This window comes from Ilyonectria robusta (genome assembly GCF_021365365.1).
Source record: "Ilyonectria robusta strain PMI_751 chromosome Unknown BGZ61scaffold_21, whole genome shotgun sequence".
Taxonomy (NCBI): domain Eukaryota; kingdom Fungi; phylum Ascomycota; class Sordariomycetes; order Hypocreales; family Nectriaceae; genus Ilyonectria; species Ilyonectria robusta.
Window position 1 is genome coordinate 816059 of NW_025764455.1, and position 24367 is coordinate 840425.

Consider the following 24367-nt stretch of genomic DNA (forward strand, 5'->3'; position numbering starts at 1 on the left):
GCATTGGGGATAGTTGGATGAACTAGAGTCATGTCACTGACAGCCAACAAAGCTCTCACGCGTATTTCCTCATTTGGCCAAATCCCGAGGTTATGATCCACCTTCTGGGCGCCACCGACTACGCCAGATTGCATGCTTGCATATCCGTACATACAAGCCGGAGGGATCTCGGCCAGGCCACAGTCACTATCCACCTCGAGATGCCGATATTTGCTACGCCAAGCTGTTGTATTTGTCACTAGCCATTAGGTTCCGAGCGATTAGAGTACGCTGTACCCATCGATGAGCTCCCACAGCATCCTCATCAAACCTAACCAGAGCTTCACACGTCAAGGTCATTCGGGGCTCGTTCAACGATAATACCAAGATTTACTCCTTCTGAAGATCGTCTCCAAAACCATCGTATGGTTATTTAATTCCTCACAAGTCATCACAGAAGGCCTGCTGGAGTAAATCCGAATAAGGAACGCAGAGGACCGAGACTTGATGTGCCAAATGCCAGCCGTCAGTCGAGCATCGTCACCCAGGAAATTATTATCAGTGATGGTGACCTATTTCAGTTTATGGTCTTGCTTTATGTTGGATTTTCAACTCAAGCACTTGTTCTCTTTACTCTATGTCTCCAATTACATCTCCGACACAATCGCCAAACGAAGCATGAATGTGGTCTGTTCAACTCGTATACCCCCCATCGGATTCACCAACTCGTGACTTAGACTCGCGTCTGCGTAATTTCGTCTGGTGGCATTATAATTGTTTCCGTTTCGCCCTCCTTTAAGAGGTTGTGACATCCCAATACGTCACAGCTTTGCGCTCAACGGCAGAGACTCATAAAACTCCATCACTCGGTTCCTTGGGTCTTGAAGTCGCTTTGATGACTCTTCGAATAGACGCGGTAAGCCAGTTTCGCTATACTGCTTACCCTCTAGAACCATATCGGTCACTCCTTGGGCGCAAAGGAAGACTTGGGGCATGCCATGGCCTGTAAAGCCACCCATGATGAACATGCCTGGGCGGCTCGGAATTGGGCCGACGCGGGGCAGACGGTCGGACGAGTAGCCCATGACTTTGGAAGAGATCAGTAACCTGCTGTCTGGAGTGAGGGAAAGGTGTTGGCGTACTTCCTGTCCAAATGTCATCAACATAGGCGCCGCTATTCTCCCACCCGCTGAAATGTCTCTGCATGTAGCCATCAAAGTAGTGTCGAGCACGCTCGATTAACTTGGTGTCGTCAACATTCCCATACCAATCTTCCTGATGTCCAATGTAAGCCCTGCGAGCACCGCCCACAATAATGCTCCCGTCTGGGCGAGGAATCAAGTAGTCAAAGTCCCACTCAGCGAATCTCAGTGCATAGGAATTTGTCAACAGGGGCGCTTTGCCCGGAGTGACAATGTGACTGCACACGGCTCGGTAAGGTATAATCTTGTTGGTATACTCGGGTAGGAGGGCTGATGTGTATGCGTTGGTTGCCATCACGACTTGCTTGGCCTTTACTACCCCTCGGCTAGTTTTGAGGATCCATCGGCCTGTTGCATCGGGACCCGATGACACACTTTGAACAGGTGTGTTCGTCTGGAGGTTAACGCCTTGTTCAATCGCTTTTGAGAACATGTGGTGTATGAGCTTATATGGCCAAAGGTGGCCTGCAGTATAGCTGAAGCAGCCTTTTGCTCCTTTGACGCCAGAGAGCTTTGAGTTGTCAGAGGGATTATGTTAACGTGGATGAATCATATATGTAAACCACTCACCTTCTCGGCATATCTGTCCTCTGCACAATACGCTCCGTTCGTCGCCTTGACACCAGCAGCCAGCAGTCTTTCGTAACCAGCCCTCACTTTCTCTTGATGCTCAACAGAGAACTGGACATCGGTGGCCCGCGTGAGGATGAAGTCACAGTCCACTTTGTTCTCTCTAATGAACTCGGTCACTGCGTCGACGTTGGCCGACTCAAAATTAGCTACCTCTGCAGCCGCATCAATCCCGTACTCGGTTGCCAATCTCGAGATGGAATAATACGAGTCTGGTTTTAGATGTCCGCCTGCTATTTATTAGCAAACCGTCAGGAGTAATGGAACATTCGCAAATAATTTACCATTTCGCCCTGTGGCACCAGAACACAGCTGCCTCGCTTCCAAGACGAGAATCGACGGCAAATTTCCTTTTGCTTGCGCGATAATATGCGTAACAAGCGCAGCCGCTGAGTATCCAGCTCCCACCACCACAATATCACATTCCTCCGGCAGTTGTGCTGTTGACCGATGGTTGTCCAATGTCCCCGGATTTGCCCGCCAGAAGGACTTCATCCCATTCGGGGGAGGGAAAGTGCTGGGGGACATAGTTCGTGAATGACTGGGATTTAATCTCAGCAATTGGCAGTCCGAGAACGGGGAGGTATCCCTTTCAAAGAGAGAAATGGCGGAGCAATAGCAGGCACCAAGTTCTGCTTCTCAATGCTGACGTCTTATATCCGGGTTTCGCGCGGTGCGCAAGGGTATCAACCTTGAACTCTCCTGTGCTAGAAACGCATGGGTGAAGTCCCCGCGAATGAAGATTCCGATTGTGTCTCGGGAAATCACACACTACGGCAGTGCGATAACGGATCATCTGAGTCAAGCCTCGCTTTCCTTATCAAAACGGCTAGATCCTAAAGGCTGCATCTGTGGAGCTTCGGCTGCGACTAGTACGAGTAGGCGTGTCCACTTCCTCGCGTCCGGGCCAGAATAGGAAGGGCGTATTCGCATCGGCATCGGTCGAAATAGGACTGGTGAGGAGGTTTGCAGGCATCCATGCGTTCGGCGGGAGTGAAATTGCATCACATCGTATGTCGACTGGATCTTAGACCTAAGCGGACGATCCCTGATCTCGAAGAGCTGGGGAATGCCATCACAATGGAGTCTGTGCGATGAGCGAGGGTCTCGCCAATTTCTAATTTACGCATGCAACTTACGTTTTATGGTATTAATGGGCTGACTGAAATCAGGGTACAGATGAACAACCTTATATTTCCTTGCAACATGATTCTCAGGTCCACTAGAAAGCGACTTACATGTAGTAAACAACTGCAAGAATAAAATCGTCGGAATTATAAGAGTACAGCATCATCCTAGCATCATATTCCAACCTTTGTTCAACATAACCTCAAGCCAGTTGACCATCTGGCCAGCATCGCGCAACGCCCACACTTCATCCAACAACTGCAGCGCATCGAGATTCCCCCGCAGGTGGTTGTGCGAGTACAGGTCCTTGAACCGACGCTGGACTGATTCGCGCTCATGCGTATCCTCTGCCAACAGCTCTGATCCTGCCGTCAAGAGCGGTATTGCTTGGAGGTTGGTTGAGGCGTGGCTGGATGGGATGGCTGTGAGAGATCGAACAATTATCAGAGCGCGATTTCTGATGGTTGTCTCCAAATCACCACCGACGACATTATCTTCTCCCACTTCGAGGTTTTGTGGTGGATCAAAATCGAGCGATGTTGCGTCTTCTTGTACTAGTGATATGTCGTCAAGTAATGGTGAAATGTCTTCCAGGAATGGCAACATGTCGGATAGTGACGGCGATGTGGTTTCGAGTGCCGTCTCCTTGACATCTCGGCGATAACAAATGGCTGCTAGGTTGATCAAGCCATGGTGTCTATAGGCATCACTCAATGCTTTGAGTTCGGGGACGTCGCAATTTGGTTCCCATTTCGTCATTTGCTCCTCCAAAAGAGCTTCCAAGATGTCGTCACGGATCCCGGTCTCGATAACGGACCGGCAATACCGACCCAGGTTACCGATGTAGTAAAATATCTCTGTCGAATAACCTGCAATGGGATGGTATTGGTCACCAATCTCCAAGACAGCCGAGACTATCTCGTGGGTATTGATGGGGATCTGGCGGTTGGTCGGAACAAGGAATGCTGTGGCCATTTCCCAGTATAGATAGGCGCCAATCATGAAGCCAAAGTATGGTGGCCTATTCTCTTGAGCCGAGGAACTGGATAGAAGCATGTCTACCAGTGCTCGCGCGCCACGCAGATGCTCCTGGCCGCATTTCGAGGTGGGTCCGTCAGTCCAGGCGGCCGAGAGTCCCAGGAGGAGCACGCTGAGAAAGACGGGGAAGATATTGTCTCCCGGGCAAGTAAGTTCGCCTATGATGAGTCTTATCGCCCAGTTGCGCTCCTCTAGACAGGTCGACAGCTTTTCAGGGTCAAAGTAGTTCTTGTGAGCGGCGCTGGTGCTCTGCAGAGCGTGCTTGAGGCTTGGACATCGTTCAATGTACTCCAGGATGGGGAACGAGAGCGGGTTGTCGTCAGGGTCGATGACCATGATTTGACTTGCTCGCTCCAGCCAATACTGCAGCAAAGCTGTATCATCCGAGACTCCACCTCTAGCCCGCAAGGCCGTGGTCGACGAGCCCTTCCTGGAGTTGATCCAAGGCGCCTCGATCTGCCATTGTCGCAGCCGAGGCGCCGACTGGCAGACTGCGCCGCGCTTCTGACAGCGAACGCACACGGGGAACGTCTCATCACATTTGACCCGGCGCCTCTTGCATTCGGTGCAGCCCCAGCGGCTGCGGCCTGCCTCTTGGGCCATGGTACATGGGGCAATTGCATCCGGCTGCACCGTGATACCGGAGCGCGAGCCCGGCCACAGGCGGATCTTCAACTCGGTGTTCTTCATGGCGGCTTTGTTTGGCTGTGTAACGAGTTTATGAGAAATATGCTGGCGACCAGATGCCACTGAAGGTCGAGACATGTTTCAATGGGAGGTTCGGAGTCGCAATCTGGTGGCAAAGGACCAAGTTGCCGATCTAGCCATCCCCGCATTCTGCTGCACTTCTTATCTTGACTCGTTTAGGGCGCCCCGGTCTCACACTAACGGTTCCACAAATGATATCGTGCCAATCCTCCTCTGGAAACGCCCGCTGGGGAATGTCGAATGCTCTAGATAGCGTAGTCCTCTGCTGTGGCTCTCGACGCACAGTGCTCCTCTGTTACGGCAGACACGGCGTGACAGCTCACACTCATGTCCGAGCAACGATTCATTATCATGTTGGGCAATGATCTGGAATGTCTTTTTGCTGGATTTAATATCCTTAATCAAATGCACTTCAATCATTTGTCTAGAAATGTTTGATTCCCCTCCTCCAATCCTCCTCAGCACGCTCCAGCCATGACTATCCTGCCACCCCTCCTAAACCACATGGAATTTCAATTTCAGGTTGTGCCCTTTAGGTCCAGCCAAGTACTTATCCTCCAGTTCCATATCCCCGTGAGTGTGGATGGTGGTTGTGAAGTTGGTATAGATGCTCGCAATACAGTGTTTCATCGCTGTCAAACGTTAGCCGGGCTCAGGGTGCACGATGTACGATATAAACAATGAGAAGGGTGGGAGTTGTATGAAGTTATGCGCTGTAGGCAATTCAAACAGTCAAAGGCGGTCCGATACTCACAATAGTATGCAAAGTGGCTGCCAACGCACATGCGGCCACCACTTCCAAACGCCCAAAACCATCGACGCATCTCACTCAATTGCTGTGGAGTTGCTTCGATCCATCGCTCTGGCCTCCATTTGTCGGGCTCTGGGAATACTTCCGGTGTTCGATGGAGGGAATAGGCGTAGCATTGAACGATGGTGCCTGGCTGAATATTGTCGTACCCGCCGAGGGAGCATGGCTTAGGGACACGGCGAGGTTGTCCCCCAGCAACAGCCGGATACAGTCGCAATGTCTCCATTATCACGGCTTCCAAGTAGGGCAACGCGTCGACGGCTTTTGCAGCTGGCAGATTGACGTCTTCTCCCTCTGGGATTGGGTACGTTAGAGGATGGTCTAGCGTCAGAAGCTCCTCGCGAAGCTTGGTCTGGATTTTGGGATCCAGTGACAATTCGTAGAGGCAGTAGGTCAGAGTGATTCCGCTTGTCTCGTGTGCGGCCGAGTTATGAACAAACATGTCGCTCGCAATCTTCATGCGGTTTGCGTACTCCTTGGGCTTGGTGTTGATCTCGCTCATCGCCTTGACTTGCAATGCCATGACCACGGGCTTGTTCTCCTCTGCCAGCGTGTCCTCGCCTCGAGCGAGAAGCTCATGAGCCTTGTCGCACTTGTCAAGATTCCATGCTTCGAGGTCATGGAATCCAGAGTCAACCTTGCTTGGGATCCACCCGACTGACTTGAGCAACGTGTTGAGGGTGGGGAATTCATACTGCCAGAAGACATATGGGGCCGCTGCGCCAAAGCCGTCGAGGTACATTCTTCGTTCCTCCTCATCCTCGAGAAAATTGCTTGCCAGGCCGCAGCCAAACTGCCAGCCAATGAATGAGTCCATCGAGTACGAGAAGTTCATGTCAAGGACCTCGAGCGGCTCGTCATTCTTTGCCGCCTTATACAGCATAGGCAATAGACGGTCGTACAAGACCAGTTTGGTAGCCGCACGGGCAGTTGGGGATGAAATTACATTTGACTTGGAAAAGACGCCGGATATGATTCTCTTGCGAGCAGAGTGCGTAGGGTTATCCTCAAAAGTGAAGATATTCTCAGTGCTGTCAAAATGTCAGAGTCTCACCAGCCAAGAAGAACGGCGTACACACCCGTAATTGGCAAAACCCCTCCAGTAGAATTCTGTCTTTGGAAAGCCACCAAGATATATCTGCTTAAGCCCGCCTTCAAAGCAGTTGAGGCTCAGAGTATTTGGCGAGAGACGTAGGGCTTTTCCCTTTCTCATGTGGTTCTCATACACCAGCCGGTTTTCCCAGCGAGCCCATTTAGCCCAGAGGAGCCACACCGGAGAAACATGACAGCTCCAGTGAGGGGCGGGGATTTTTGACAAAGGCGACAAAAAGGCTGGCTTGATGATGTACTCGAAGATGGCGAGGATGATGGCTCCGCCTAGAGCAAGCAGAGGGAGAATGAGAGCCATGTCGTGTCGATACCGATGTCGTCGTTCCGAGTCGTCTGAAGACAGCTCTGATGATAGGATGGGAGCTGTGATCCGTAAATCCAGTAGGACTTGCCAACTTGAGAGTTTTTATTTTGGCTGACGCTGCGTGAAGCGTAAATATGGGTCATCTCGTGGAACCTGTAGAGTGCTCGCCTATTCGACACAATAAGTAATTCGCGACAAGTGGGGGCTCCAACGTACTTATATGCATCTGGACTAGATCCCTTGTATAGAGTGTTACTGGGCTATGCCCTTAGTCATCTCACCAAGCATTCTCACGGTTCGTCCATTTAGAGGAGGCTGTAAATGCAGTGCGACCATCTGCAGTGGCTTCATGGTGGCCGGAGCCGACCATCCACACCCCGTTCCATCCCGTCTGGGCATCGAGCCGAGTAACAAAACGGCAAATGCCCCTCAGCTCGTATCATGCCAAGGCACCTTCTACATCCATATATTTTACGACGAAAAGCGCAGGATAAACCACGTCTACGCAGAATAAGCAAATATTGCGAAAGAAACAAGGGACTCTGACCGACTATGACGACAGTTGGGATGTTGACCAAGACCACCTTATCTTTCTCTTCAACGAAAAGGAATTGCAGCACATTACAAAACACATGGTTGGATACAACAGGAAGGGATAAAAACCTGGTATCGCGAATGTCTACATTTTACGATGATTGATCGGAGCAGATATGTCGGGCATCAACGCGGATTTTCTGGAAATGGCATTCCGATAGACAGCCACCAGGATGTTGCGGGTGCAAAAGAATACGAGTTGAATGATTTGATACCACTAATATCTAATATATCCCGATGCCCCGCCCTTGGTCGTCCCGACACGAACCCTAACACCCTGGCATTTTACTCGTTTACTGCTTGATCAACTTCTCTAGTAGTTCGAGGAGCAGATCCGCTATTATTTGTCAGTTTATTGTAATCGAACCTAAGCGACACAGCCATAGTAGGAAAACTTACCGTGACGCTTTTGAAATACCAGCATTGGCCTCAGTCGGATGGACTGTTCTCCACAACCGCCAATGTTCAAGCCCATTGCCTTGGAATTTCTGATCAAGGTGTCTCTCTTTGGTGAATCAAAGGCAATAAAAGTACCCCGATCTTGGCCTCTCAGGTTCATGATTTGCCCAGTGTAGCGCTCCTGGAGTCTCTTCAGACCAGAGTATAGATAACTTCCGACATCAGCCGTGTTCTCGACGAGTTTCAGGCGTTGTATCTCTTGGAACATGGCTTTGAACAAAAGAGCCCGGGCCGGGTCACCCATCCAAGTGTTGAATTGACGATAAGGCTTGCTGGGGCGCAGCCTCTTGTCGCTGTAGAAGTATCCCGCGGCCTGTGCCTTCTTGGAGAATGTGACCATGTCAGGGGGCGTTGGGAGATTCCAGTGTTCGTGTGCCCAGAACTTGCCAGTCGCACCAACGCCCGTTTGAACCTCGTCTACAATGAAAAGAATGTTGTGCTTGGTGGTCAACTCGCGCAGGCGCTGGAAAAACGCAGGGCTTGCATGGTTATCGCCACCTTCGGACTGGATTGGCTCCACAATGACAGCGACTGGTGGACAATGCCATTCTGTAATTAGACGCTCAGTCTCTTGTAGACATCTTTCTTCCTCCAGTTTGTTTTCTGCGGCAAAATCCTCGAGGGGATACATCAGCTTGGGGAATGGAGCGGCTGGCCAATCGAAGGCAGGAATGTCGATTTTGTGAATAAACTTGGATCTCGTTGTCGTGAGGCTTCCGAAAAGGCGACCGTGGAATCCTTGCTTGAAGGATAGAATGGAGAGATTAGGGGCTCCAGGTTCCTTATTATCCATGGCCGATGAGATCTCCGTCTGGGTAAATTCGACATCCCCGCGTTGCTGCTGACGCTTCCACATGAAAGCCGCCTTGTACGCAAGTTCATTTGCATCTGATCCGGTCGTCGAGGTAAAAACATTCTCGAGGCCCTTGGGGGCAGCCTTCAAAAGACCATCTCGCAAGATATCGGCCCAGTCATGCTGGGGAAAGTTTCCCAATGCAGGGCGATTAACCAGAGCTGTCTGGATGGCGCGAGATTGTGCAGTAGCAAGAAGCGCTGGGTTGTTGTATCCAATGGCAATAGATGCGATTTGAGCATAACTAGGATTTTTAGTAAACATGATTTGATATTTGACGGCGAACTCACACGTCGAGCAGCATGTTGCCGTCTGGATCCGCAATACTACTACGGTTAGCTCTGAGTCTCACACCATGTCTGACAAAGTTACTCACTAATTTCCAATACTGCGTTCAAAGTCAGTCACCATATTGACATTGTTGGTGTCAAACACATCGTCGATGTCAGCCAGGGCAGCCCGTGCCTTGGGTCCGGGGATGACTGTCGAAACAAGAGGCTTTGTCGGTTCATTGGGGAAAAACGATTCGGTGGCAGTTGCGAAGCGTCTGCGGTTTGATGGCCTCAAAGCCGGTTGACGCAGCACGAGGCGACCACGGGCCAGGGTTGCAGCGACGGACATGGTGCTCGGAACAAGTGGCGTCAATACAAAGTAAGCTGTGAAGGAATACAGAGTCCAAGAGCACTGAAAAAGCAAGGCTCGGCGGCGTGGTCTTAATGGCGATTATGACACTATGCACAATACGTTACGGGTGATGAGCCAGCTCCGATGGCAAGGTAGTGTGCCAGGTGTATGATTCTGCCCTCGTTGATCAGCCCAAAGAGGAAACAATCTAGTTACTTCGGCCTGTTCACTCCACATCGCGTACCGTTCCAAATGGGCATGTGGATCCACCGTCATACTTGAACAGCGACTAGAGCTAATCCTCCGGCCTTGTGTGCAGTCGCGAAGCCCTCAATTTGAGGTTAGTCTCAGTTTTAGAACAGCTTACATAGTCTTTCAAAATTACCCCATCTCAAGACTACAATGGTATCCACAAAGTCCCCAGACTGATATTGTCGCCAAGATATTACACGGGTGTCTTGGTCGAGACGTGCTGGGTTGACAAGCCCAAATGGCGAGTAATGAAACTAACACTGAAATGACAGCTCATGCTGCCGGGTGGATATTTCCAAAAAGGACATTCACGAGAAAGTTTCATGAGACGTTAATTGGTTCCCTTCAATTAATTCTGTTTATTTTTGTACACGCTCACAGCTTCCCAAAATTTTAACATTCCTCAGAGCTTAGAAACCTGAGGAATCTCAAAGAGAAATTCGTCCACCAGATTAATTACAGCACGAGCGAGCCCGAAACTGTACACGTATCCTCCAGCATTTTGTCCGTAAGCATGAATGACTCGCTGGCCGTCCAAAACTTCCTTCTCACAGCGGACGCCGCCGATTTCTTTATCCATAACGGGATAGACGCCAACATGATCATACAAAATGGGCCAGTCCTTTGCATGAGGAGACGGGAAAACATCTGGCTGGTTTAGATGGGCATTGCGACAGATCTAGAAAAGAGGTAGTGTTAGCTTATTTTTCATCATCCATGCCCACTCTTTCTCGACAATAGAAATACTTACTATAGTCCTCTGCTCCTCGGAGATAGTCAGGTCTCGAGAATCTTCCTTCAAGACACCGCCCACATAGACTGTGCCATCTCGGCGGGAGAAAGCAGTAGAGTAGTAACCATTCTCGCCACGCCGAATAAAGAGTCGATCATAGTTTTCGGCCTTGGCCACGACACACTGCAACCTCATTGGCACAAGGTTCTTCTCCTGAACATCCTTCAGTTTCTCCGAGCCAAGACCCGAAGCGTTGATGAGGACATCATGACTCAGTCCCTTCAAGTCTGCAAGAGAATTGACCTTGGTACGGATGAATTTGACGCCCCTGTCCGTCAATCTCTGATGTAGCCATAGTAGAAATATTTGGGGCGTCAACACCAGAGTTTTGTACTTCATTCCATAGATTGCACCCTTGGGAAGCTCATCCTTTGAGAGAAATCGGAACTCAGGCACTTTTCCTGCGTACCACACGTCGGACTTTGAGCCTCGATCCATTATCTCGGTCATCTCGATCTGGCGTATACTGGACTCTGGGTTGGTCTCGGCGAGCTTCCACAGCCCAGCAAACCCTTCCAGTTGCATCTTTTGCTCTTCAGGTTTGGATTGATGCACACCAACCCAAATTGCTCCTGCCCAAGGACTCGCCCACTCCTTGGTGTCGTAGTCGCCTGGCATGTGTTCAGCAACTACCGTGATGTCATAATCTCTCGGCAGCTTGGCCGCAGCCATCATGCCGGTGACGCTATAGCGGTTCGTTAGTCCAATGTTGATAAAAATGAGCAACCGACTAAACACTCACCCCGACCCCAAGATTGTGACTTTGACCATGATGATGACCGGCGCAAATAATAGCCAACGTGCTGTCAGAGTGTGGTCAGGTAGTATCAATTGACTGGCCTGGCCGGTAGGAGATATGGGAGAGAAATGGAATATATTGGAGTTCCCGATCCGTGTCTGATGTAACAGACCAACTCCCTTATAATCAACATGGACCATACTGGGTTAGTCTTGTCTATGAAGAAGTGGCTGGGATCATGTGCCGAGCCTGCACTAGTTGGCCCACCTAGATTGTGAGAGGTGAGAGAGTGGGCCTGCATCATGCTGTCGTATGGTTCTTCCCTATTTTGGACATTTCCCGAGTGGTAAAGTCCCCTGTGTTGTTGGGGAGGCTCTGATGGCCGCTTCTGGATTTCGTGGACTTATTCAATCCCGTTCATAGCCTATGACCATCATCTCGGTCGAGACTACGTGTCAACCTGTGGTTCTTGAGATGGCCTCGTCACAAGATGAGATATTCCACTGGCACCCGTGACTCCCAACATAGATTGCTTTAAGGTGAAGCTAGGTGGATTTCAAAACCTATAACATATAGCCTCCCCAATTGAAGCAGAGGCTTAGTTAGGAGAAACAAAGTCTCCAGCTCTTTGTCAGACTCAATTCCATCCACGTGATTTCAACGCCACGGTCCCGCAATGCCCACAGTTCATCCAACATATCAATACACCGCAGCATTACTGCAATCCTGCAAATAGAGTACAGGGCCTTGCATCTGATGATGACATCCCCCCGAAGAGATACGTCGCATTCTTTCAGTTCTGCTGCCGCCGTGAGCAGCGGCATCGTTTGAAAGATTACGCAGGCTTCGTGCATGGGCGTGCTCAACAGGTTTCGAAGGGTCTGTAGGGCATAAAACCTAACTATGGCTTCCGTCCCTTCAATAATCTCCAGGCCATCATCACTGGTGATGGTACGCATTGGAAGACCTGAATCCGGGCAAGTGTTGTATAACATGATAAGAGCGTGGTTCCGATAAGCCATGCTTAAGCGTGCCAAGTGTGGATGACGGTCATCAGGTTGCCATGCCAAGAGCTTCGTCTCAATTTCGACTTCGTGCGCTGGATCGCGCCCTCGATGGTCTAGTACACGGCGACAATACCTACTGGCAGAGGCTACATAAGTATAGAGCTCAGAAGAGAAGCCATTCATCGGGTGGAAAGCGTCTGAATTTGGTTGAAGAATAGCGAGGATCTTGGGCGTATCGACCGTTGAGAGGTCATCTGAGTCGGCGATAAAGGAACAACACATGTCCCACCATATGTACCAGCCCAGGAGGAACTTCATGAGGGGATCCTCAGCCATTCCCTTCTCTGATAGAACGAGGTTGATTACAGCCCTGGCACCATTGAGGTGTTCTTTACCGTAGCTTTGAGGTTGTGACTCGAGCCAAGGTGTAGAAACACCGAGTATAAAGACTGTGAGCAACGAGGTGAGTGGCGGGCGTGCGCTATTCGCCAACTCCTGGCGCACCAGTTTGAGAGCGCGCCCACGCTCCTCCAAACAAGTGCCAAGGCTGGAACTATTGAAAAATGTCTCTTGGCCGGCGCCAACGCTTTGCACTGCGTGGACGAGGGAAGGGCTTGCGGCGAGATAACGGAGCAGCGGAAATGATAGCGGGTTATTGTTCGGATCCACCGACATCATCTTGCTCGACTGCTCCAGCCAGTACTGCAAGAGCCGTTTGTTGGGAGGGCTATCCCCTGTCCAGGGGCTGAGGGAATAGTCGGAATACCACGAGACCTCAGTTTGCCACTGGGCCGGCCGGGGGCTTGAGAGACAGACGGAGCCGCGCCGTTGACACCGGAGGCAGACGGGATAAGTCTCGTCGCATTTGACCCGACGAAGCTTGCATTCCCTGCAGCCAAGACGGCTCTTGGTGGTGCGGTTCCTGGTGCGTTCCAGCGGCGAGTTGCTCTCATCTGGAGACGGAGGAGTGGAGCTGGATGCTGACGGAGCCCGCGAGGCGTTGGCTTCCGTCGACGCCGGCAGCTGGTATTTGCTGCTAGGGGCAAAGCGGATTCGATATACGGATGACATGGTGGTTCAGGCTGGATTGGGTCGATTACCGAGCTGGGGCTTGCAGCGTCTGAGGATAAGGTATGCAGTGATGAGATTTAGATAGAGACAATGGGGAGGAGATCCGCGGACATCAGCTGGCCTGTCATATCCTGTGCCTCTGCGTCATTCTGAGCCATGCCAGATCGAGATAGCTTCATTTCAGACACCCTCCACCTTGTATCTCCACTCGCCTTCTCGACATTTGATTCGTCCCACAACGACGCCATGGTTCTCTCTCGGATCCTGTCTCAAAGAGGCAATTTTACATTCTGCAACCCCGCACTCCGGCCCATAATTATGGACTAGTCGTGGCTGTTCTGCATGTGCCCCAGAAGACGCCGAAGCAGTGGCAGGATGGCTGTAATCGCAGCTCTGGTAATCACCTCCAGCGGACAACCAATCAATTACTCAACCATCCAACTGCATCTGCCCTCATTCAAAAGCCAGTTGCCTAACTTGATCATGGCCCGAGATCTGTGTGCGTTACAGAAGTCGGGCTGCTGGTGTCCCGCTCTGATCTTTCTAGAATCTCCTGCTACGGTATCCTGGCAGAAACGAAAGTGAAGATGCCGTACCATGAGTGGGTCGAGTTCTCATGATTGAGACCATTTCCGTAATTCCTAGTTGATAGAGAAAGTTTCCCAATTAAGACCTGACACGAGCCGACAATTGGCACCGCAGCAGTGGACCAATTCAGTCGCCATCACTGCTTATATCGTCGTGTACATCATCTCGCCCGCGTAAACGGTTCATATACATGCTCCATTCAAAATCTCATTTCACTACTTCGCTCCAGGGCTCCACATCTGCGCGCTGTATCAACCACTTCACCTTGATTGATTTCCATTGTCTGCTCTCAGAATGGGACAGCCAGTTCAAGTCGACGCCCTCGTCGTTGGTGCCGGTGTTGGCGGTATCTATTCCACCTACCGCCTGTCGCGATTGGGCCTAGATGTCAAATGCATCGACATGGCAGGGGATGTTGGCGGTACATGGTACTGGAATCGATACCCCGGCGCAATGAGCGACACTGAAAGCTACCTGTACCGTTACTCGTGGGATAAAGACGACCTCCAAACATATCCATGGACACACCACTACGTCTATCAGCCCGAGATCCTCGCCTATCTCCAACATATTGTCAAGAAGCACGATTTGAGAAAGCATATGCAATTCAATTGCGAAATGAAAACGGCGGATTGGGATAATTCCATCCAGCGATGGCGAGTCGTCTGTGGAAACGGCCAAGTTGTCCTTGCTCGCTACCTTGTCAACTCCCTTGGGCTTCTTTCGAAAGCAAATTATCCCAGCATCGCCGGATTGCCAAGCTTCAAAGGCACCCTCTTACATACAGCTACATGGGACGATTCGGTGAAGCTAGACGGAAAGCGTGTTGGCATCATTGGGAATGGATCAACTGGAGTCCAGGTAATGACTTCCATCGCTCCCATCGTTGACCACTTGACGTCCTTCCAACGGCACCCACAATACTCCGTACCGAGTGGACAGAAGCCAGTCAGTGCCGAATATCGTCAAAAGACCAATGAGAACTACGACAAAATTTGGGACAACGTTTTCAAGTCTACCGTTGGCTTCGGTGTACCTGAATCCGCCCGGAAAACCATGGAGGCCACGCCCGAAGAGCGACAGAAAGCTTTCCAAGAAGTCTGGGACCAAGGAAATGGCTTCAGGTTTATGTTCAGTGCGTTTGGGGATATTACCACCAACGAAGACGCCAACAATGAAGCGTGCAACTTCATCCGGGGCAAGATTGATGAGATTGTCAAGGATCCACGAAAGGCGGCGGTGCTGAAGCCCAAAGACCTCTACGCTCGTCGCCCGCTCTGTGATTCGGGCTACTACCAAATTTTCAATCGCGACAACGTGGATGTGGTGGATCTTCAAGCAACCCCCATCCAAGAAATAGTCGAACGCGGCATCAAGCTGTCAGATGGCTCCATCCACGAACTCGACGTCTTGATCTTTGCCACCGGATTTGAAGCTATCGAGGGAAGCTACACCAGAATCATGATCAAGGGCCTCAATGGTGAGACTATGCAAGAACACTGGAAGGATGGCTTGAGGGCATATGGCAGCATCGCATGCTCCGGGTTCCCTAATATGTTTCTCATTTCAGGACCTCAGGGTGCCTTTGCCAACTTTCCACCAGTCATTGAAAGCGAAGTCAACTTCGTCACGGCTTGCATTATGCACGCAGAGGGAATCTCTGATTCCCACAAGGTTCTTCAAAATGGCAACGCGAACGGCACTGCGCAAAAGCCCCGTATCATGGAGGTATCCAAGGAGGCTGAGGAAGGATGGTCAGATATTTGCAATCGCATGATACAAGGCTCCCTATTCACCAAGGCCGCCAGCTGGATCTTCAGTCAGAATATTCCTGGGCGTAAGGCAAGCACCAACTTTTACTTCGGTGGTTTGCGGTCGTATTTGGAATGGGTTGACAAAGAGATATCCGGAGGATTCCAGGCATTCACGAGATGAGGGCTGATAAATTAGACCAGCTATGGCTTAGAACTTACTCTATGAGACTTTATTTGAAATGGTCTAGACTGGAATGACAACATGTGAATCACAAACGCATCATATTACAAATAAATAGTGAGATTGAGATACCACCTGTTTCAGCTAACTCGAGCATAAATAAAAGAGCAATTAAACCATATACCACTATCGCTCTGGATTGTACTCATAACTCTAGCCCCCAGACACTCTGGCCCTATCGGGGTTTTTTCCCATTTTCGGTATCAGTAAAATCTATGTGACGTTGATCCTCCTTCTGTTGCGAGGACATGTTCTGAATATCTGCTTCCATCTCACCAAGGTGTGGAAATGCTTCAAAGAGATCACCGATTCTCGTATACAATACTCGAACCTCTTGACCCTGCTCATCGAGGACAGTGGCTCTAGATCACTCTGTTAGTCTAGATCGTGGGATTGCCCGTGCAACACAAGCAAAGAAAGAATAAACAGGAGAGTCACAAACCTTTGTACGTGTGACAGATTGTTACTCTCTTTTGCCACACTCCAAGCGATCACACAGTCCTCAACAGAAGCAAAGTCGACAGTCCACATCCCTTTAGACCTCTCCACGATGCCACGTGCCCAGTGACGTGTCCTCCAGAACATTCCTCTCAACATACCAACAATTTCGTTCGCGTCCGGATTGAACCGCGTCAACATGAACTCGTCGAGCTCGAGACAAAGAGCACAAGACTTCGCCATACCGGATACGCAGTTCAGTGGAGTGAGTACCACACGCGAGTCTGTGTGAATCCCGCTTGGTTACCAATATCTGTAGAATGGAAAAAAGAACTGAGTTCAAGTCGCTTCGTAGGATATCTGCCGACAATCTTATTGCACATAAAAGAGGAGAAAGGAGGGACCATACAGAGGCCTCTGAGATGGGTGGGAAGCCTCTATATACCTATCAAAGTATGGGACTCAATGCATTTGCTGGGTTTGCCATGTGCTAACAATACCTGCCCGGTATGCACGGCCGAACTTCTTTGTCCGTCCACTGGAGTAAGTCTCCGACCCGTGTAACTTATTGGCTAAGAGGCTCTCACTCTTATCTCTTTCACCATAATCCTGCTAGTCTTATTGGTGTAATCTTCTCACGTGGAGCTGACCGACTACCTGCACGAGACCCTCGGCGACCACCAGATGAGCATCCTGATCGAGCAGACCAAGGAGACGTGCATGGCCATGCTGCAGATGACGAGCTCCATGGACGAGATGAAGGAGCTGGTCCAGGCAGTCGAGATTGCAACCAGCCGACGCGGTATAGAGTCGGAAATGCGCTCCTGGCTGCCGCTGGGAGATGCCGTCGGGGCTGTATCGGAGCGTCCACAGACACTCTTCGCGCAGCTGACACAATTCCGATACAGCATAGCCAAGCTGGAGGCTCAGCCAGATGACGGCGAGTTGAAGCTCAAGAGTCTCAAGCTCGAGGTCAAGCCCAACGAGCAACAACCGGAGAATTTGAGCCTCGACGACACGAGAGCGACCGAAACCTCAGATTATCGGGTCCCGGCGACCTATATGGGCGGAGCGGCATGGGTCGAGTGGAAGCCGTATCGTAGCGTTCGATATGAGTACGAGGATAAGCCTGGCCAATTCTACTACCGGCCCACGAGGCTTGTCACGTCCAACCTCGAGCGGCTGGTGGCCATCCTACACATGGACGATCGGCCGACGCAGTTCCGCGTGCCACTATGTGCCGGGTACTACGTCGACGACAACCAACGGTTCGGGCTCATCTACAGGGTGAACGGTACGGCACCACGGGCGGCGGAGAGCGAGATCACATCGCTGTCTCAACTGCTCCTGCTCCAGGACAAGCCGCCGCCTCCTCTTCAGAGCCGTATCAGCCTGGCGACTGAGCTGGCTACCAGCCTCTACTTCCTCCACGCCGTCAATTGGCTTCACAAGGGTCTCCGCGACGAGAGCGTGCTCATCCCGACACGGGGCGGCATCCCAGACTATACCCAGCCCTACATCAGCGGCTTCGAATACTCCCGTCCAGATGAGCAAGACCTGACCTCCACTGCGGCCTCCGAGGCCTGGGCTGTCTACACGCACCCGGACTACCTAGGCGTCGACAAAGTGGGGTACCGCAAGACGTTCGACATGTACAGTATGGGCATCATCCTGCTAGAGATTGCCTGGTGGAAACCGGCCGACGAGATTCTCGGCTTCAAGCAGCCTCCAAAGGCGCCGGGAGGCCCTGGCGAGACTGCGGGGAGGATGAACGAGCCTCTTGCAAAGAAGTCATACTCGAAAGAGTCGCTGCACGATCTCAAGTACGTCAGGAAGCGTCTTCTCATCGATGAGCCAGCACTGCTCGAGCACGTCGCTGCAATTATGGGTTCTCGGTATCGCGACGCAGTGAGGGCCTGCATAGGAGGTCTCGAGGACGTCCAATTCCGGACGGAGGTGGATGAGTCGCGTGAGGTTGTTGCCACTGTGCTCCAGCAGGCGTATTTGCGGCTGGTGGTAGATGTCTTGCGAGGTATTAAAGTGTAGTTAACTACTTGAAGTTTAGTATTATATATTAAGAGTGCGACTGCTATCTATTAGCTTAAGTAGGAGGAATCCATCTTCTTGGTTGCTGAAATACTTTTCGAGCAGTTTGAAGCAATTTTGTATCGTCCACCTCACATGAACCATGCCGGGCCAAGGTCAAAACGGTCTTCACATACCCATGACCAGCTGAACACCCCGTGTCCCATAATTAGTCCTCGATACACCCCAGTTGATTTGATTTTCTCCGTGAAAGCGTTCAAGGTACAAGCAACAATAAATGACCGAGAGGCGCCGCTTCGTCCCTCACAGTACTATATCTCTCAACATCTGTGAACTCCATCTCTCTCCATTCCCACTTATTCTTCGTTCCACTCATCAGCGATGTTACACGGGGTAACGCTAGTTACGCCTAGTAAATGAATGGTTGATTGAGGAAACAGAGCTGCATGGACAACTAAAGAGCCCAATGCGCTGTTGCATGTACAAACGGGCAAGGTGCATATGGTGTTACATTTTTGTTATCGAGAGACACTTGGCAAATAATTTGAGAGGATTATTCTCAATCTCTATCACGAGAATAAATGTGACTTTGTGGTTCGTTCATGATATTAAAGCTACGAACATAAGATGTGTAGCTCATCCATGATTATAACCCACCATTACAGTTCATCCAAGCCATTGACGATAGCGGTTTCATGGCAACAAATGGCTCTAATAAACCTACCCTGGATTACATCAAACCAACTAAATAAATCAAGCTTTTGGATGCGCGGTAGGACCTCCACACTGTGCTGGTGCCCATGCCTCATCTAGCTTAGCACACCAACGACTGAAGCCAACGCCACGCAGCGAGGTTTCAATTCGGAATCTCGGCACGGCAGATGAATATATCCGGAGTCACATCTCGAGGGGTCTTGTTAATTTCGTATTTGTTGGATTGTGACCCTGTATTACGAAACCTCTGATAGATGGATATCCTGACCTTAGTCAGAAGGGGGGTCTGATAACCCCTCTTCCGGGCCGATCCGGATGACCGGAACAAGGAAGCATCAACATCATCATCACTGCATTGATCCTTATCCATTTGATCGAATAGTCCGTAACGGATCCAACAGTATTTATGACCTCTTTCTCGGTCCACACGGCCAGCTCATGGTGCTTGGCACGATTGACTCCGCGCTCAACCCACCACCTCAGGACCCTCGGGTAGCAATATTCGAACGCCCTGGCTTCACTCTCCGGATTGACCGCTCATCTGGGCGACCGCAGGGCTAATGCTGAGCCATGGCCCCGGCCCGGTCGCAGTTATTGTTCGCCCCGCACGCGCAACCTTTTGACTTCGTCGCTAATGATGCAATGTACCACCATCACAGGCGTCAGAATGGATTCTCATCAGCATCACCGCTGTCGTCATCAGTCTTCGGCTCAACCTACGGCTTAGAATCCAACGGGAGAAACTATTGATGAACGATATTCTCATGTGCGCTGCGTGGTTAGCTGCCTGTGTGACTTCCGGATTTGACATCAAGTTTGCACGACTTGGCGCGCTTGACCCAATTGTCACTACGACCTTGGCAGGCTTCAAAGGCACTACTGAACAAAAACAGTTAATACTGAAGGTGAGCACCTGTTATTAACGTCAAAATGCAGAATCGGGATCAGACTACACTTCTACAATGGCAGCTAATAGACACACCTAGCTGTACTGGATCGGAAGCTTTACTTTCTTTACAGCTGCTTACCTGTGCAAGGGAACACTTCTAGCTCTGTACCTTCAAGTGTTTCCTCACTTCATGGTGAAACAGAGATTATTCATCTGGATGACAGTCATCGTGGCTGTTCTCTCATTCCTAAGTAGTGTTCTTACAATGATCTTTGTTTGTCGCCCGATCAAGTCGTATTGGTAAGTGAAATACAATCCAGCCCGTTTTAATACTAATCTGGTCAGGTCTGTCGACCCTGCAACTGTATGCCCTTATTCAGCGTATGCGTTGGCTTTTGAGTTGACTTGGGCTTTGCATTTTGCTGGAGATGTGTTAAGTAAGCAAACTGGAAATCCCAGTCGGTAGAGAGACGGATAATACTAAACAAAGTCTGTAGTCTTTGCTATCCCATGGTTAATTATCCCTGGGCTACAGCTAAAAGGAACGCTTAGAATTTGTCTATATTTCATCTTTTTCCTTGGTATTATTAACATCGCATTCTGCGTTCTCCGATTTACTGCAATTGAAACTGCAAATGGCGACGCCAATGCCTCTCCTCTCAGTTTATTTGGTACGTATTGAACACTCCCCCCGGTATCTATATCAATTCAAAGGCTAACCAATATCGTCCCCCTTATAGAGCTGTGGTGCAGTCTTGACAGCAATATCTCACTCTTGGTAGCCTCCCTGCCGTCTCTCGGGTCTTACTTTCGGACAAAGCGCGGTGCTGAGCATGACCCTTATTCGAATATATATACCAACTCGACAAGCACGAGACCGGTTGAGGCAGGATTTGAAGTCGTTACCGCCCCATACCCAGTATCATACGGGGATCGACATTATGGATCTCACAGCTTGTCCAACTTGAATACGGTCGATCAAAATTCACGGGAATGTGGAAAGAAAAGAAATGCCAGTGATATTGAGTTGGTTCAGGCGAGGTTACCAAGGAGTTAAGGTTGCGAGTCACTAGGGTTGCAAGGTTAGGAAGGGGAGTGGATAAAGGCAGAGAAATTAGATACTATATCTACTTCATTTATCTCAAGCCAACTTCCTTAATTTCTGACTTGCTTCCACAGATAGTCCATAATAAATCTAGTAGCATTGGCCCGAAGTGCGTAGACATACTCTAGATGGACTCCATTAACCGCGTCAAACACAATTTGTTTCTTGTCCGACAACTTGTACCGCTGCCAATTAGGTCCGTGGTCTGGGTAGTGAACGTTAGAGAACAGAGTGTGAAAGCGACCAGGCAGCATGGGGACTTACGAGGGTGACAATTGGGGTCCAAATCGTGAGCAAAGGACACCCACATTCGGCTCATGAGATCTGCCAGATCCAGATACGATTGAGGTTTTCCCGCGAAGGGGTTTGGTCCCAAGTAAGGCTGGCTGACGTCGGTATAACCAATACCATCGCGGTTATTTAGGACAAAGGCCATTTCCATAAAATGCGTAACGCTCCATACATCTTCAACGCCGTTCGGGATAGTGTTGAATCAGTAGGTATATATAGGAGCTGTGCTTTTCTTTGCCATTGCTTCAATCATCAGTTTTCTTGGGACTGACATTAAAGCATCAGTAACTATTGTAGCAATTCGTTTCCATTGAAGACCGATTGTGGAATTGAACTGGGCTGGATGAGAGTTTGGGATTAACTGCGCCGGGTTATTGGGATATAGTGCCATCAGCTCTGATACCGTAGCATTGTCCAATCCGAATTGAGATAGAACGTCAAAGAGTTGGCTGTCAGAGTTGACTCCGAAAGGAGAAAATGCAGTGCCTTCGTCCGAATTATCTCCGGCAAGGTAAGGTACCTTAACGAAATTCCCCGTACTCAGTTGGTTGAGCGTAGGACGAGCGATAAAGTCCCCGTCAACACTTGGCCAAAAGCCGGATGCCTCGTTGTTATGTGCAGCGAGAAATTTCTCAGGAGAGAGAGACCGTAGGCAAGCGAGTTTGTCCAAATGGGTTTCACACCCGGCCCGCAAAGTAAAGTTGTGAAAGGCAGCCTCTATTTGAGCTTAAACAAAATGTTAGTGGTCAAGGATCCCCTGGGTTGCCATTTTTGTGTATACCTTCACTTGGAACAAGAAGAGCCATGCCAATGGGTTGGCCGGATTCTGAAATGGCTGCTCTGAATAGCTTGTCGTCACGGCCATTATAAGCGAGGAGGTGATATCCAACCGAGAATCCGCCGCTGCACACGTTTCACACTGCTTTAGCTTTGGTTGAAAGATATCTGGGAATGTTCACTCACGCGCTCTCCCCCCAAATCGTCACTTTCTCAGGATCACCGCCGAATCCTGCAATATTTTCTTGCACCCAATGCAAGGCCAAACTAAAGTGTGTTTGGCACAGCGAGCCTGCAAAGGATCAGGTTCGGCACAGTTGGGTTGGTCTTACCGTTGATCTTTCAATCCCAAGTTTGCAAGTCCAGCATCCAGTATTTGCTTCGACCGCGCAAAGCCATACGCAAGAAGACGGTAGTTGAAGCTGACTACTATGATTGGTTTTCCGATTTTGGCGGACTGTTCGACGATAGAGGTAAGATTATAGCGAGGATCTCTGCTTGAACCCTCGACGAATCCTCCACTGTGCATGGCATTAACCCAAGGAGTGATATAGGCACAGACGCTTGAGCTTACCCATGTATCCAAACAAGAACCGGAAGTTTAGCATTTCCATCATATCCAGCAGGGCGTACGACATTCAGGTTAAACAGTCTTCATTGACGTAGTTATCAAGAGGGTAGAGTGCCCTAGTACACACATACCCAGAGGGGGGACTAGAAGCTCAACAGTAGAAAAAAAAACACTAACAATAGTATCAACAATACAGACTATATACCCAGTCCATTTAAAGATTAACAATATACTCAGATAGACTAAGGTTTCTAGTCTAACTGGTTACCTTTCCCAATACCTTTATAAGCTGCAGGTAACAGCTGTATCTTGAAAAAGCTAGATCTGCTGGAAAAGCTAGATCTTGGAAAATGCAAAATCCTGATGGATATAAACGCTCTGCAGTCCCTCGTTCATTCCAGCCATCCTTGTATCCTCTCACACACCTCGACGAACCACTATCCCAACAGAATAAGATGTCTCGCCCTTCCCGCCTTACGATACAGACCGACGAGCTATATTTGACGTAGTTATCAATTGCGATCTGAGTATCCTCGCCCAGGCCCACACAGCCGTATCCATACCCTGTTGCATTCTTCGTCCCGGACCACGTCGAGTTCACACTCTGCGGCAGTTGGAGGCGAAGATGACCGGTTGGGGGCTGGGCGTAGGGGATTCCCAGGAAATTTTCCGTGTAGGACTGTTCAATTCTTTCGCCGTAGTAACTGCCGTTAAGAATGTTTGCCACGGGCACGGGAAATGTAGGACCCGAGCATTCCTTACACGTAGCCGCAGCAACTGAGGCCAGGAGGCTGAGTCTCTCCATGGACGTAACGAACTTCATCATGTCAATGCAACCAAAAGCGTACACAAGTCGAAATTTTGGAAAGTCAGTGATGGAGTTTATACACACCTCTATGTCCCTTGCCGCGGTGACTAGCCCTGAAACCCAGGCCTTCCTCTTTTACCTTATCTGCCTTTCCGGACTACTATCTTAATGAGGTATGAGCCGCGGTATTCGGGTGCCCCATGATTCGGCAATGGTCTCAATTAGGCACCCGCTCTTTATCCTCTGAGCTGTATCTTTGAGGTCGCTAGTTATCATTTGAAGTTGGGATTGGAAGGCCGTATACCCTGTGGCACGAAATCAGCGACGAGAAATAGCTCATACAGGGATGTACTGCGCTACTTAACTTAGTGCATAGCGGCGTGATAGATATTTCCTATTTAGGACAGAAAGCGAGATCTCCACTCTGTGTTTAATGCCGACTCAACCCCCCTCAACCTAGGCGGAATATTCGGTTGGTACGGAGGATGCTCGATTTGAATTGGCACTGAACCGCTCTAGAGTGATATTAAGCCGGGTGGCTTATGGCCCGAGTCAAAATGCATGTTAGCTGCGACGGGGGGTTAACATTACTACCATGAATCATCCAATCCTGATCTCACTCTAGGGTAGGTAGTAACATCAACTATTCTTGACATGCATGAATCGTATTGCATGGATGCCCCTCATTTTAAATGCCATTTATCAATGAAATAAAAGGGCTTGTCAAAATTTACATTGGGATCGCTCAGTTTGGGGGTTTGTATGATTTGCGAGTTATTTGTGATGATCAATTCTAGCGTTCGATATACCCGGATCACTATATTCGGCTCATGTAGTGAGTGG

The 24367-nt window shown here is 49.9% G+C and overlaps 10 protein-coding genes across 10 annotated transcripts; 3 read left to right on the forward strand and 7 right to left on the reverse strand.

Moving 5' to 3' along the window:
• Positions 1-538: 538 nt before the first annotated feature.
• Positions 539-2538, reverse strand: BGZ61DRAFT_427895 (FAD dependent oxidoreductase). The gene is made up of 4 exons (XM_046243719.1): positions 2096-2538; positions 1752-2041; positions 1122-1692; positions 539-1066 (listed from the first exon to the last, which is right to left on the reverse strand). Exons 1-4 carry the CDS (start codon positions 2337-2339, stop codon positions 801-803), a joined length of 1371 nt encoding a protein of 456 aa, XP_046099762.1. The 5' UTR covers positions 2340-2538; the 3' UTR covers positions 539-800.
• Positions 2539-3101: 563 nt separating this feature from the next.
• Positions 3102-4667, reverse strand: BGZ61DRAFT_536755 (fungal-specific transcription factor domain-containing protein; the record flags this gene model as incomplete). The annotated part of the gene is made up of 1 exon (XM_046254450.1): positions 3102-4667. The coding sequence occupies one exon, from the start codon at positions 4665-4667 to the stop codon at positions 3102-3104; it is 1566 nt and encodes a 521-aa protein (XP_046099763.1).
• Positions 4668-5179: 512 nt separating this feature from the next.
• BGZ61DRAFT_427900 (cytochrome P450) lies at positions 5180-6904 on the reverse strand (the record flags this gene model as incomplete). Its single annotated transcript, XM_046243720.1, has 3 exons — positions 5180-5317; positions 5440-6527; positions 6576-6904. 3 exons carry the CDS (start codon positions 6902-6904, stop codon positions 5181-5183), a joined length of 1554 nt encoding a protein of 517 aa, XP_046099764.1.
• Positions 6905-7797: 893 nt separating this feature from the next.
• On the reverse strand, positions 7798-9437 carry BGZ61DRAFT_536757 (4-aminobutyrate aminotransferase; the record flags this gene model as incomplete). Its single annotated transcript, XM_046254451.1, has 4 exons — positions 7798-7841; positions 7904-9060; positions 9107-9142; positions 9193-9437. The coding sequence occupies 4 exons, from the start codon at positions 9435-9437 to the stop codon at positions 7798-7800; spliced, it is 1482 nt and encodes a 493-aa protein (XP_046099765.1).
• A 658-nt stretch (positions 9438-10095) lies between these two features.
• Positions 10096-11256, reverse strand: BGZ61DRAFT_482442 (FAD dependent oxidoreductase; the record flags this gene model as incomplete). Its single annotated transcript, XM_046249398.1, has 3 exons — positions 10096-10371; positions 10444-11170; positions 11228-11256. 3 exons carry the CDS (start codon positions 11254-11256, stop codon positions 10096-10098), a joined length of 1032 nt encoding a protein of 343 aa, XP_046099766.1.
• A 570-nt stretch (positions 11257-11826) lies between these two features.
• Positions 11827-13302, reverse strand: BGZ61DRAFT_361506 (fungal-specific transcription factor domain-containing protein; the record flags this gene model as incomplete). The annotated part of the gene is made up of 1 exon (XM_046241273.1): positions 11827-13302. One exon carries the CDS (start codon positions 13300-13302, stop codon positions 11827-11829), a length of 1476 nt encoding a protein of 491 aa, XP_046099767.1.
• Positions 13303-14184: 882 nt separating this feature from the next.
• BGZ61DRAFT_362007 (uncharacterized protein) lies at positions 14185-15825 on the forward strand (the record flags this gene model as incomplete). The annotated part of the gene is made up of 2 exons (XM_046241323.1): positions 14185-15564; positions 15604-15825. 2 exons carry the CDS (start codon positions 14185-14187, stop codon positions 15823-15825), a joined length of 1602 nt encoding a protein of 533 aa, XP_046099768.1.
• A 697-nt stretch (positions 15826-16522) lies between these two features.
• BGZ61DRAFT_482445 (uncharacterized protein) lies at positions 16523-18369 on the forward strand (the record flags this gene model as incomplete). Its single annotated transcript, XM_046249399.1, has 2 exons — positions 16523-16588; positions 16969-18369. 2 exons carry the CDS (start codon positions 16523-16525, stop codon positions 18367-18369), a joined length of 1467 nt encoding a protein of 488 aa, XP_046099769.1.
• A 1060-nt stretch (positions 18370-19429) lies between these two features.
• Positions 19430-21123, forward strand: BGZ61DRAFT_458951 (uncharacterized protein). Its single transcript, XM_046246823.1, has 6 exons — positions 19430-19679; positions 19743-19988; positions 20070-20272; positions 20318-20409; positions 20470-20643; positions 20713-21123. Exons 1-6 carry the CDS (start codon positions 19644-19646, stop codon positions 21027-21029), a joined length of 1068 nt encoding a protein of 355 aa, XP_046099770.1. The 5' UTR covers positions 19430-19643; the 3' UTR covers positions 21030-21123.
• Positions 21124-21127: 4 nt separating this feature from the next.
• On the reverse strand, positions 21128-23539 carry BGZ61DRAFT_497337 (Alpha/Beta hydrolase protein; the record flags this gene model as incomplete). Its single annotated transcript, XM_046251132.1, has 8 exons — positions 21128-21282; positions 21342-21532; positions 21641-22094; positions 22150-22271; positions 22332-22412; positions 22478-22666; positions 22720-22797; positions 23208-23539. The coding sequence occupies 8 exons, from the start codon at positions 23537-23539 to the stop codon at positions 21128-21130; spliced, it is 1602 nt and encodes a 533-aa protein (XP_046099771.1).
• Between the last annotated feature and the right edge of the window lie 828 nt (positions 23540-24367).